General features: G+C 44.3%; 1 protein-coding gene across 6 annotated transcripts in view; it reads left to right on the top strand.

The window, feature by feature from the left end:
• Positions 1–14,132, top strand: part of aldh1a2 (aldehyde dehydrogenase 1 family, member A2) — a 163,828-nt gene that overhangs the window by 67,875 nt on the left and 81,821 nt on the right. For 5 of the 6 annotated variants that reach the window (XM_073032916.1, XM_073032914.1, XM_073032915.1 and 2 more), the window contains 2 exons: positions 6,886–6,990; positions 9,471–9,611. In XM_073032916.1, the coding sequence (XP_072889017.1) occupies positions 9,537–9,611 (75 nt within the window). In that variant the 5' untranslated portion in view covers positions 6,886–6,990; positions 9,471–9,536. Of the gene's footprint in view, positions 1–3,705; positions 3,723–6,885; positions 6,991–9,470; positions 9,612–14,132 lie in introns of those variants that run through there. The other variant, XM_073032912.1, reaches the window with a different exon arrangement.

The raw sequence follows: 14,132 nt of genomic DNA, 5'->3' as shown, positions 1-14,132 counted from the left end.
GAAACAATAGCCTGATGTAGATATCTTTACTATTCAGGTGCTTCAGAGAAGAGTGAAGGGAGATGGTACTCACTGTAGACCTATTATGGTAGTGGTCAGATTCTGGTGGAAATCAGGAGCTGATGCCATGACTAGCCTCTAGAAGCACTTCATGATAGTAGACACTGGAGCCACTGTGCAGCCCTCATTAACGCATATTTTCCTGTTTTTTTGGGGGGTGTTACTAGGATTAAAGTGGTTTTCTTAAAGCTGTAGGTTACCACCTGATGTTAATATGACAAATTAATCAAGGCTTGGGAGTTAAAATGTGGAGCAGCTGTGATCTAATTATATAGAGGATTGAAAGACCACAATATTTTCCTTCCTGTTCTTCCTATCTGTTTCTTTGGACTGATGTGTACTTAAGTGTACTGTGAAAGTAATACCTTGGAATGACTTTCCTACACCAGCAGGCACCATAAACCCATAAGTGAGCGTTTAGCCCTACATAAACACATTGGATAAAAACAAATTGCTGACTGTCAAAATATTCCGAAATTCACCTAAAAGTACTGAGTAATGAATTTGAACGCAAGAAGTGAGACAGCTGAAAATACGTCTTGGTTTTATTCACTTCAAATCTTTTTTTCTCTCTATTCTGGAAGCTCTGTGCTCATGTCCCATGGATAACAATCACATTCTGTCCCCTGCCACCCAGCTTTGGTGACCGAATGTCAGCAGGTTATCAGGGAGAGGAACAATGTAGCTACACTCAGGTGTTCTGTTTTCATGTTCATACATCTTCACTTCCCAGCACAAGACACTGAACTGGTTTTGGAAGCAAACACCAGGAAATCTCCACACACACAAAATGCTGGTGGAACACTGCAAGCCAGGCAGCATCTTTAGTTAGAAGCACTGTCGGCGTTTTGGGAAGGGTCTCGGCCTGGCCTGCTGCCTGCCACCAGCATTTTGTGTGTGTTACTGGTTTTGGAACAAGGTTTTGGCCTGGGTTTACTTTCTAGTCCTTGGATCCACTCACACCATGTGTGGGAGAAATCTAAATTTCTTCTCTGGTCATTTAAGCCCAATTAAGCTCTTAAAAGGCATCCTTTGTTTATAAAATCTTGCCACTGATGTACATGAGGCACAAAAGATACAGCCTGCGTAACTAGTAATGGAAAACTCCGATAGTCTCATCATCATGGCTTGAGTGAGAATTGGTTTAATTTAAGCTGTTTAAAACATTCAAGTTTTAGCAGCAAACAACTTTCCTTAATGAAGTGCAAATACCTGGTCGCCAGTCTTCACACGGGTTTCTGAAGAGTGACAATACCAGAGGTTGGTTGCATACATTTTCCAGTCAAATGACACCCGCCATCACACTTAATAACAGGCGGAGACGGACAAGTAAAACGCAGAGCAGAGAGCGCAACGCTAACGCTGATGCATTCTTTGTGTAAATGTCATGGATACCAGGACGTGTTTATTTCAAATTGCAAATAAGCATGTTTAAGAAGAGAGGCAAACATCTCCCTCACCTTCTTCTCATGCTAAGCGACGTTTAGGTTTGTCTCAATAAAGACGCACAACGATCGGAATTTCCACTGCTAATTCAATAAATATTTTTAGTGTGGAAACAATTGCTAATAGGCGTGATCCAGAGCGATTTAATTGCTATAATTCCGATTCTTTAAAGACTAGGTACGTCACTGAGATCACCAAGATTAGGACTAGTCGCTAATGCGGACTGAGACCGAATGTTGAATGTGAAAAGCAAAATATTAGCAAGGAACCTGTAAACCATTTTAGCATTGGCCAACTCTAATATTCTGTTTCCACGCTTGACAGAGGGATTCTTTAAACAATATTAATGACCTCATTTTGCATCGGATTGAGAGTACTCCCGGTAGGCATTACCTAGGAGATAGCGCTGGTCAGGTTAGGTACTGCCGGGAAAGGGACCCCCCCAACTTCAAACCCTTTCCAGTGAAACGCGGTCCCAGCGAGGGGTGTTTGGTTCTTGTGCACTGTGCGCACCTGATGAATTGCGCATCAGCTCACGTTACTTCAACCCCGCGCCCTTCCAGTGCCGCCCAGCCCGTGCAAGCCGAGGAGACGGGGGTTTGGAAAGTGCCGGGGGTCGATGACGGATGAAGTGCAGAGGACCTCTCTGCATGCTTGTGCTACCTCCTGGTGTCGATGCGCTGCGGCGCGGTACCAGCTGGTACCGAATACCTGAACCCATCAGCATGAGTTATGGGGATTCGTGAGTCGCCTTGTAAAACTGCCAGAGCGCCTGTGTGCCAGCTGTAAAGATTCATTCATGACTCTGCTCCAGAGAGCTACTCTCCTGTCTTTTATATCTCCTTGGAAGCGGTTAATCCCTATTTCGCCGACAGATTAAATTTACGGACCCGACTTCAATAAATCAGTATTCTATTATATAAATATTTATAGACTGTTATACATCCATCTGTGGTGCACAGAGGAGTATTATAAATACTGTTCTTTTGCAGACTTAAACAGAGTATAAATGGGAGATCTTAATGACTCCGATAAGCTGTGAAAAGTAAAACAAAGGCGTACACGGTTTCACTTTCCGCATTCCTCGCTTTTTGAAGGGCTCTCTCTTTCGGTTTTATTTAAAAGCTGTTAAATACCAACCGTGCACCTTGGTTGCCTGTTACCGAAGGAACTCGGAGCGAAGCGCATTAGATTTCAGTGGGATGTAGCCGCTCAGGAAAGGGTCGGTTTGTGTATCACTGGAGGATCTAGTTATGTATTAAACCGATCGAGAAATGAGATTTAAGAAGTGCCCGAAGTGACTTCGAGGGAGATTAAATGTTCACTCCAGCTCTCGGCAAAGGTCGAGGCAGCGAGCGCAGAGACGGGAATGGGGCAATTAAAAGAAGCCCCATTCAATGGGCCCTGGTTCTAAGTCGATTTTACATTGGGGTCTACTTTCAAGCATGTTAATACAGGTCGCTTGATGGTACACGGGTTAAAACTGTAAACACTCAGAAACACAAGGGGTTCTGTAGATGCTGGAAATCCAAAGCAACACACCCGAAGTGTTCAGCGGGCCAGGCGGCGTCTATGGACATGTCGACGTTTCGGGTCAAGACCCTTCATCAACATAAAGACTCTCGTGTCGTGGGTCCTGTGCTTTAGGGCAGGTTCCCAAATTACACTGTTGGAGGGGAAACGGTTGCGAATGGTGAGACTTCGGTCCGGGGGCAACTCGGTCCTCGTGTCCCGCCGGCTAGAAAGGTGCATAGGATCAGGCTGTTCTGAGAAAAGACAGTTTCGGTCGCGGTAAAACAAGTCTTTCTGCCCCGGTATTGGGAGCAAATCACCGTCTACACCTGGGGTAGGCGGAGAGGTGATTGGTGTGATATTAACGGGAGCCTTCTGCTGTTGATGACACTGGGGCTCTGTCTACGGTTGTAAATATTGCAGAAAATGGGAACCGCTGTCACATTGTTATGGTGAAAGGGATGAGAGAGATGTTGAGGTGGAAATGCAGGTCTTTACTTGAGAGAGCGCACGGAGAGAGGGCGTTAGAAGCACCTGTCGCCCAGAGTGTTGCGAGTTATGAGAGGTCAGGACCTGAGCGGGGTACGTTTAGCCCACATCCGCCCCACGCACCGCAACTAATCCATTCACGTTTCTGTGGAGAAGAGACATCGGGAGCTATTACTGTCGCTGCGATTTTTATTTTAAAGATCGAGCATACAATGGTAATTGGTTTATATGTGTTCCATCTGCCCAGATCAATGAAAAGTTTTTGAGTGCCTCCCAGACAGATCATTCCTCATGAGTACGTCCAGGTAGTGAAAAGAGGAAAAACAATCAGATTGCTGTCGGTGTCGCCATTACAGAGAAAGGGCAGGGCAGGGAGACAAATACGGTGCAAAGTGAGGGGTGGGGGGGGGCAGGTAGATTGACAGGTGACCCGTTCTGTCTTATGGGACAAGATATTCTGAAAACAGGCTTTCCCTGAGCCTGTGTCATTCTTCATTCTCGTTGGCTTGGATGCTTCCAGCTGCCCCCATGAAGGGTTTCCGCTCAAGACCTCGCTGTTTAATTCCCTCCTTTGATCTCCGTCGATGCCGCCCGAGTCCCACCTGGATTTTGTGTGTCAGTCCTGATGGACGGTCTTGCCTGAAACTCGACTTAATTTCCCTCCATAGCTGCGGCTGATTTCCAAAGTTCCCCCAACATTGTGTGTGAAACATAGAAAAACCTACAGCACAGTACAGGCCCTTTGGCCCACAAAGCTGTGCCGAACCGTAGAAATTACCCAGGGTTACCCACAGCCCTCTTATTTTTCTAAGCTCCATGTGCCTGTCCAGGAGTCTCTTAAAATACCCTATTGTATCCGCCTCCACCACCATCACCGGCAGCCCATTCCACCCACTCACCACTCTCTGAGTAAAAAACTTACCCCTGACGTCTCCTCTGTACCTACTCCCCAGCACCTTAAAACCGTGTTCTCTTGGGCTAGCCATTTCAGTCCTGGGGAAAAGCCTCTGACTATCCACACGATCAATGCGTTGCTTAAGATTTCCAGCATCTGCAGAATCTCTTGTGCCATTGGATCAGTCTCCCGAATGCTCACAGTGCTGGAGACACCAGAGATGGCAGAAGCTGGAAAACAGTTCCACATATGATCTTTCACAAATATCTCTATTTCCTCCCCCACCACCCCATGATCCAGTCTTCACTATCTCTGGGGCAAAGGTTCAGCAGCCGCTCTGCCAAGAGGTTCCTGCACAGGTCAGTTTTAAGCAACAGCACTTTCCCCACCCACCCACCACGTAGCCATCTTGTTTGGATGCTCTCCCAGAAGAGGAAGCATCTTGACATCTCTTCTGTCATGCCTCTGAGATTCTTACGTGTCTCAGTAAGATAGCGCTCCTTATCTTTCCAAACTCCAGAGAATTTCCTCAGTTGCACAACCCTCCCCTCCCAGGCAATAGCCAGGTGAATTTTGTCTACACTGCCTCCCATCCCAGTAAATAGGGGGACTAAATGTGTGCTCAGTACTCAAGGTGCTACTGGGTACTACTGTAGCAATATTTGTCTCTTTCTGACTCCTAAACCTCTTACCATACAGGCCCTCGCCAGGTTACATCAGGGCTCTGTTCCTGTGAACCATTCATAACCTGAACAGTTCACAAGTGGGAAGTGAAGAAATGAACTGAGTTCCTGGGTGACAGAACATGTCGGAAGCCCTACGGCAATCAGAAAATCTATGCCACTGGTCTTCCAAACCCTCGCTCGATGTACAGTCCGTGCATGAGTCGTACTTCCCTAAACTGGGCAGACCTATTAAGACCAATGTGCCACTTCCTTTCCATACCCACTTGCTGCACCTACCAGCTAATTATTTTAATGATTTGTGTATAAGAACACCTAGATCCCTCTGTACTTGGCACACCCGCAGTCTTTCTCCAGTTAGATAGTAGTCTGCCTTCGGATTCCTTTTGCCAAAGTACACAGCTTTACACTTTCCAACATCAAAGTCTATTTTCCAAGTTGTTCCTACTCACTCAACCTATTCATAACCAGTAAAATATCCTCATCATAACAAATTCTCCTACTTGTTTTTGTGACATTAGCCAACTTACCCTCTAACCACCCTGTTCTAAACCATAAATCTCTGGGTTAACAATTAAATAAATCTTCATTTTGATCATACCCTTTGATGAAGTGATACAGAAGGTACCTGTGGTGGAATTTTCAGGATGTCATACAGTGATCAGAACAGAAAGGGGCTAGATGGGTCTTTGGATAGCAGAAATGTGAAATTGATGTACTGTATAGGAGTAAAAGTTCTTAATATGTCCAAGTGAAAAAACCTTCCATATACAGTAAATAATGGTCTAGTCTTGGCTATGAGGTTCATTTCTCAATGTCTGAAAATGATACAGGAACTCAGCAATATACATAGTTATTCAACAGGACAATCTTGACCAACCATACTGGGACTCAAGGGCAGACTAGTGAAAGGAGTTGATTGAATTCATTCAATGCACAGAAGCACAAACTGCTGCTCCTGGTAAGATGAATGAGAGACGTTATAAAATGAACATGTTAACATGGATGCAGGAACAAAGAAATTAGGACTTTTTTAAAGTACCTGGGTAAGTTGATGGGTTACTTAAAAGGCACAGAGGATTGTTTCAAATAGAAGTGCAGAGGAGGGAAAAAATTATCCTTATAACCATATAACCATATAACAATTACAGCACGGAAATAGGCCATCTCGGCCCTTCTAGTCCATGCCGAACACTTACACTCACCTAGTCCCACTGGCCCACACTCAGCCCATAACCCTCCATTCCTTTCCTGTCCATATACCTATCCAATTTTACTTTAAATGACAATATCAAACCTGCCTCTACCACTTCTACTGGAAGCTCGTTCCACATAGCTACCACTCTCTGAGTAAAGAAATTCCCCCTCGTGTTACCCTTAAACTTTTGGCCCCTAAATCTCAAATTATGTCCTCTTGTTTGAATCTCCCCTACTCTCAATGGAAACCTTCCCTGTAACTTAGGTGCTGAAACCCAGGTAACATTCTAATAAATCTTTTCTGTAATACATGTAATACATATGAAATACAAATTAGGCTCCAACTGAAATATTGTGAGCAATTCTGGGAAGGAAGTGATTATAGATATCAGGATGGAAATGGTTTACAGTTTTACTGTATCATACTATGGTTCAATAATTGCTGGAGATTAATTATGAATTTTATTAATGGCAGTCAGGTATTTTGAAGATTGGGAGAACTGCATTTATTTCCCACATGTGCGACAACAGTAAAAATACTATGCTCTGGTCCCCTGAAAGAGTAGTCTCTTCACTGACTTTTCTTGCTACTTGTCTCACCAGCTTTTTATTAACAATGAGTGGCATCATTCAGCAAGTGGAAAGACGTTGCCGACCTATAACCCATCTACTGGAGAGAAAATCTGTGATGTCCAGGAAGCTGATAAGGTAATCTCTCCTTTCACAAAGTCAGAATCAGGTTAACTACCACTGATGTATGTTGTGCAATTCGTTGTTTCGTGGAAGCAGTACAGTGCAAGGCATAAAAACACTGCAAGTTATAACAAATAATGTAACAAGAGAGAAAAGTAATGAGGTCATGTTCTTGGGTCTATGGACCATTTGGAAATCTGATGGTGGGGGGAAGAAGCGCTTCCTAAAATAATGAGTGTGCATCTTCAGACTCCTATACCTGCTCTGTAATGGCAGTAAGGAGAAGACATGGTAAGGATCCTTAATGATGGGTACCACCTTCTCGTGGCACTGCCTCTTGAAGATGTCCTCGATGGTGGGGAGACTAGTGCCCATGATGGAGCTGGCTGAGTGGACAACCCTCTGCAGCTTTTCTTTGATCCTTTTAATTGGAGCCTCCATACCAGGCAGTGAGACAACCAGTTGGAATGCTCTTCCATGGAACTATGTAGAAATTTGCTAGAGTCTTTCGTCACATGCCACATCTCCTCAGATTCCTAATGGAGTATAGCCACTGCCGTGTTTTCTTCATGATTGCATCATTATGTATCAATTGCATCAACAATTGTTCCAAATCCATTTGGTCAAATCATCTTCATTGAAGAACCATTAATTTTGTAACATGGCCAGAATTAGACAATAATTTGCTTTGGGTAAAAAAATTAAGCCAATGAAATTTATAATTTATATCAGCGACTATTACTTCGTAATTTTGTCCAGAAGCAAATTATTTCTGTGCACGTTGTATTATAGTGTATATGCAGAGGTTAGAATGTGCCGGACAACTATTGGTAAATTAAAGTACTAATACATTTATTGTTAGGACTTCACTGTTTTGCAGTTGATAGTGTAGATGAGATGTGCATTGAGGTCTGATTCTCTGGAAGTACTGAGTGATTAAATTATGCACCTCTGTTAATCTTGCTGGAAACATGGAAGTCTTGTCACAAGCCTCACCACAAAACTACATTGTGCTGTTCATGTTAATTAAACTTATTTCCACCCATTAGGGCTGCTAATAGCAATTATAGGAATCTTATTAACATACAACATGTATAACCCAGTAATGGAAACTTGAATCGATAGAGTCACAGGAAAGGTGTTAAATCACTCTCAGAAGTTTTACAATTGTTTTCTCTGCTTCAGCATTCTTTGACACATTTTGCTAATTACATTTATATTAGTGTTGGTAAACAATCCTTTTCCTAATGAATAAGTAAGAAAATCAACTTTTTGAAAATAAATTCTGGGGTTAATGTGAAATATGACCCTGTAAATGGTCCAAGTGCTTTCCAAATCTAAGCTGTATTATTTTGCCATCTCTGAGTCTATTGTAGGTTGATACTGATTGCCCTATTAATCAATTGTCTTGTTCCATTGATGATAGAAGGCCAAGAACTCAGACCCTGAGCATGATGTACAGTCCTTCACTTAGGTAAAAGTCATACACAAATCCACAAACATCCTCCCTGCGAGCTTGCTCTTATCAACAGTTTGTTTACTTTCTTCTTGTTGATTCTTTTTCTACATCCATTCATATCCTGTTTCTCATTATTTCTCTGTTTTTATCAGATGTGATTGTAATTCAGCTCGTTGTCTTCTACATCTCTCTCTCCGATCTCTTATAATTTTCTTAGGGAAGGAGATAGATTGCTGTGCATGATAGTCATAAGGTTATAACAACAACATTGACATAATGGCTGTATTTTTGCTTCAATAGTACAGTTAGGTGTCCCATAGTATTGATGGCCTATCCACTGACAGGTGGTTTCCCCACTTACATAACCTGCTCTCACCTGGTGGAGCCAGACTTTCACTCAGAACAGGGTATCAGCTGATCAGTGGAGGGGTGAAGTACAGGGTGTTTCAAATTGAAACTGGCAAACCCCATCCCAGAATTGTCTTGTGAGCTGGTTCAGCCCTTTCCTTCATCCTACCAGCTGTCAAAATTTGTGAATATCTCCGACCTTCGCAAATATTCAACAACTGTTGTAAAGTAAGAATGCTATTAAAAAATCTCCTTTAAAAATCCTTTTATTCGAGGAAACAATGGAAAAGAAGAACATTTAAATATGTTCAGTTAAAAAGGAAACCAACACATAATTACACTCTGGTCTGTGAGCATTCTTTCTTTGGGTTAAATTTGCATAATTTAATGGACTGGTCCGTCGGTGGAAGTTTTGGGAATCCTGTGGACATTAGTGCCTCCCTGCAACTATACAGAATTACACTGGTTAAAAACTGACAGGAAAAGGGAAACTCTTGTCCATTATATCGGAATAGTGAGGCAACAATCAGTGATGTTTAGAAGGTTATTTTCATACATGTTGCAAAGTGATTGCACTCATTGTGTATTGAGTTTAAAAGTACACTGTACGTATAGACACATGCACTTCCATACTGAATTTGTTGTTAAGCATTAAGAATTTGAATTTTTTTGTATGCTCTTTGCATAGGCTGATGTGGACAAGGCAGTTAAGGCTGCACGACTTGCTTTCTCCCCGGGATCTGTGTGGAGGAGGATGGATGCATCAGAGAGGGGACGACTGATTGACAAATTGGCAGATCTGGTGGAGCACGATCGACCTCAGCTTGCAGTGAGTAGCCAAGCACATCTCTTTGCTGGTTTATTACCCAGTTGCCATGGTGTGGAGGAGCAGGGAGGGTATTTAATTCCCATTGAGAAAATAAGCAAAACAATGCAGTTTAAAATTGAAGCCAACAATAAAATAACTTATCTGAGAACAGTGTACTTTCAGGACATGTTCCTAAAGAAGGCAAACCGCATGACAGTCAATGCAAAGTAAAGCAGGTACAGGAAATTCAAATTTAGAAAAAATACCTAAATAAAAAGAGTTAACCCTATGAATTCAAGTACATTGTTGAGAATCTTTGTATAGAAACACTGAGAAGTACAACTGGGTTTAGCCTGAGAACTCACCAGTGAGATGAGTCCGTCACCTCAATATAAACTGATGGCAAATAAAATTGAAAGCTGAGGGGTTATCACATTTTCAACAGGATTCAATAGGTACGTTTAATGTCAGAGAAATGTATACAGCACACATCCTGAAATGCTTTTTTCGCAACCATCTACGAAAACAGAGGAGTGCCTCAAAGAATGAATGACAGTTAAATGTTAGAACCCAAAAGCCCCCCCAGCTCCCCCCTCCAACGCAAAAGCAGCAGTGAGGCAACGACCCCCCCACTAGCAAAAAAAATCATCGGTGCCCCCCCCCACCGAGCACTCAAGTGTGCAGCAAAGCATCAATAAAGGCACAGACTTGCAGTATTTGTTCACCCAGTATTCAACATACCACAGGCTCTCTCTCTCCCTAATAAGGGAAAAAGAGGTGTCTCCGTTTCACAGCGAGAGGGGAGACATAATAAACAACTCGCTGATTTATGATGTTAAAAGTCTGTTGTGTTGCTTTTTCTGAGCTCTGTGCCCAGAGAGTCGACCCCAGAAAGGCTCAGGTCTCTGCCGGCAGCTAACCCACTGCTCTCGATGTTCCGTGTTCTCCCGCGATGCCTCAGTCAGGGGCACCCGCCCGTCTTCAGAGCCACGAAAAGCCGGCGCTAGTCTTCCAGGCCACGTCCTTGGCATATTGAAAAGCGACTGGTTGTGAAGCCCTGAGAGAGGGCCCCATTCCCACAAAAAACCAAAGTCAAAGTGTAACTGCAGGTCAGGGTCTTCAAAAGAACCTTGAAAAGGGAAAAAAGAGATAGAAATAGAGCTGTTTCTGAAGATACAAGCAAAGGAGTCGTTGCTTAGCACCATTGTACCCTCACTCACCCCTCATTTGAGACTGCAGTGACAAAGCCAATAGCACAGGAAAACACAGAGAACGTGGGGACAATTAGAATGGGATTAATGCAGAATTAGCGAAAAATTAGTGTTTCCAATATGGTGCTGATGATACGTGGTGCCATTTTTCAGGCAGCTCACAACACTTCTAGATATACTAAACACAAAGCACACTGCAGATGTTGTGGTCAAATCAACACGTACAAACAAGCTGGAGGAACTCAGCAGGTCGGGCAGCATCCGTTGAAACGAGCAGTCAACATTTCGGGCCAAGACCCTTCGTCAGGACTGAAGAAGGAGGTGGCAGGGGCCCCATAAAGAAGGTGGGGGGAGGGTGGAAAACCAATCAGAGGAAAGATCAAAGGGTGGGGGAGGGGAATCAAGGAGGGGATAGGCAGGAGAGGTGAAGAAGGAATCTAAGGGGAAAGCACTATGGGTAGTAGAAGAAGGCAGAGTCACGAGAGAGGTGATAGGCAGCTAGAAGAGGAGACAGAGTGTAAGTGGGATGGGGGAAGGGAGAGGGAGGGAATTACCAGAAGTTGGAGAATTCGATGTTCATACCAAGGGGCTGGAGACTACCCAGACGGTATATGAGATGTTGTTCCTCCAACCTGAGCTTAGCCTCATCATGGCAGTAGAGGAGGCCATGTATGGACATATCCGAATGGGAATGTGAAGGAGAGTTGAAATGGGTGGCGACCGGGAGATCCTGTCTGTTATGGCAGACGAAGCGGAGGGGCTCGACGAAGCGGCCCCCCAATCTGCGTCGGGTCTCGCCGATGTAGAGGAGGCCGCACCGGGAGCACCGGATGCAATAGATTACCCCAACAGACTCACAAGTGAAGTGTTGCCTCACCTGGAAGGATTGTTTGGGGCCCAGAATGGTGGTAAGGGGGGAGGTGTAGGGACAGGTGTAGCACTTACGCTTGCAGGGATAAGTGCCAGGTGGGAGATCTGTGGGGAGGGATGTGTGGACCAGGCAGTCGCGGAGGGAACAATCCCTGCGAAAAGCAGAGGGGGTGGAGAGGGAAAGATGTGCTTAGTGGTGGGGTCCTGTTGAAGGTGGCGGAAGTTGCAGAGGATAATATGCTGGATCTGGAGGCTGGTGGGGTGGTAGGTGAGGACAAGGGGGACACAGTCCCTGTTGTGGTAACGAGAGGATGGGGTGAGGGCTGAAGTGCGGGAAATGGAAGAGATGCGGGTGAGGGCATCATTGATGATGGCAGAAGGGAAACCACGATTCTTAAAGAAAGAAGACATTTGGGATGTCCTGGAACAGAAAGCCTCATCCTGGGAGCAGATGTGGCAGAGACGGAGGAACTGGGAATAGGGAATAGCATTTTTACATTTGGCAGGGTGTGAAGAGGTATAATTAAGGTAGTTATGGGAGTTGGTGGGTTTATAGAAGATGTCAGTGGACAGTCTGTCTCCAAAATAGACAGTCTATCTTGGCGAGCACCTCCACTCTGTCCGCAACAACAGACAGGATCTCCCGGTTGCCACCCGCTTCAACTCTGCTTCACATTCCCATCCGGAAATGTCCATACACAGCCTCCTCTACTGCCATGATGAGGCTGAACTCAGGTTGGAGGAGCAACACCTCATATACCGTCTGGGTAGTCTCCAGCCCCTTGGTATGAACATCGAATTCTCCAACTTCCGGTAATTCCCTCCCTCTCCCTTCCCCCATCCCACTTTCACTCTGTCTCCTCTTCCAGCTGCCTATCACCTCTCTCATGATTCTGCCTTCTTCTACTACTCATAGTGCTTTCCCCTTAGATTCCTTCTTCACCTCTCCTGCCTATCCCCTCCCCCACCCCTTGATCTTTCCTCTGATTGTTTTTCCACCCTCCCCCACCTTCTTTATAGGGCCCCTGCCCCCTCCTTCAGTCCTGACGAAGGGTCTCGGCCCGAAACGTTGACTGCTCATTTCAGCGGATGCTGCCCAACCTGCTGAGTTCATCCAGCTTGTTAGTACGTGTTGACTTCTAGATATACGTCTTGTGAACTACTAATGCTGCAGCCTGCTGTCTGTAAGTTTCTTTAAGAAATGTACTTTCCAACCATCTAAATGAACTAGTGATTTCATGATCTTCTGAAGGACTTGGCGAACTTAACTTTTAGGAATGGAGGTACAGCACCTTTAAGTGGATGGAGGTGCACCTTTATGGCTGGAAGAGAGTGGGGAGGACTTCAAGCCAGATTAAAGCAGTGGAGTGTAAAACCTTTTAGATAGATAGATAGATAGATAGATAGATAGATAGATACTTTATTCATCCCCATGGGGAAATTCAACTTTTTTTTTCCAATGTCCCATACACTTGTTGTAGCAAAACTAATTACATACAATACTTAACTCAGTAAAAAATATGATATGCATCTAAATCACTATCTCAAAAAGCATTAATAATAGCTTTTAAAAAGTTCTTAAGTCCTGGTGGTAGAATTGTAAAGCCTAATGGCATTGGGGAGTATTGACCTCTTCATCCTGTCTGAGGAGCATTGCATCAATAGTAACCTGTCGCTGAAACTGCTTCACTGTCTCTGGATGGTGCTATGTAGAGGATGTTCAGAGTTTTCCATAATTGACCGTAGCCTACTCAGCGCCCTTCGCTCAGCTACCGATGTTAAACTCTCCAGTACTTTGCCCACGACAGAGCCCGACTTTTTCTTGTCAGCAAAAGTACGTTCATTGGAGTACAAGCCTGAGGACTTAAGGGCAATTACTGTATTGGAGAGAAATGAGGGATCGCTGTGTTCTCTGTATCATGGAGACACACTGGACATGATGGTCCAGCCTGAGGCCTCGATCTACCAGATGATTGAACTATAGAGCATTTGGGGAAAGCAAGGAGTGGGTGTCTGTGTTTCATGATGAATTTTTCATGGTGCTCGGATGTAGTTGTCTTGTCACACTCCCATTCTCCCAACCTGGAATATGTAATGATTAATGAGAGAGTTCTCCTCCTTGATCCTGGACACACCACCAAAGGCCAAAATTAAGCAAGCTATCAATGCATTAAATACCATAATTGGCAAACAAGAAGCTGCTTTCAACAACGCCTTTCAAGTCATTGCTGGGGACTTCAATCTGGCTTAAAGAAATCTCTGTCCAATTATCATCAACATATCACCCACAGCACTGGGGGTCCCAACACGCTTGACCACTGTTACACCACAATTAGCAATGCCTGCCATTCCATTTCAGGAAATCTGTCTGTCATCCTACCTACATACAGACAGAGGCTAAAGAGCAAGCTACTAGAGGAAAGGACAATGAAGGGGTGGTCACAGGAAGAAGACGACAGGT

Source organism: Hemitrygon akajei, chromosome 30 (assembly GCF_048418815.1).
Source record: "Hemitrygon akajei chromosome 30, sHemAka1.3, whole genome shotgun sequence".
Lineage (NCBI taxonomy): Eukaryota > Metazoa > Chordata > Chondrichthyes > Myliobatiformes > Dasyatidae > Hemitrygon > Hemitrygon akajei.
Note: the sequence above shows the minus strand (reverse complement) of the source record. Positions and strands in the feature narration are given on the sequence as shown.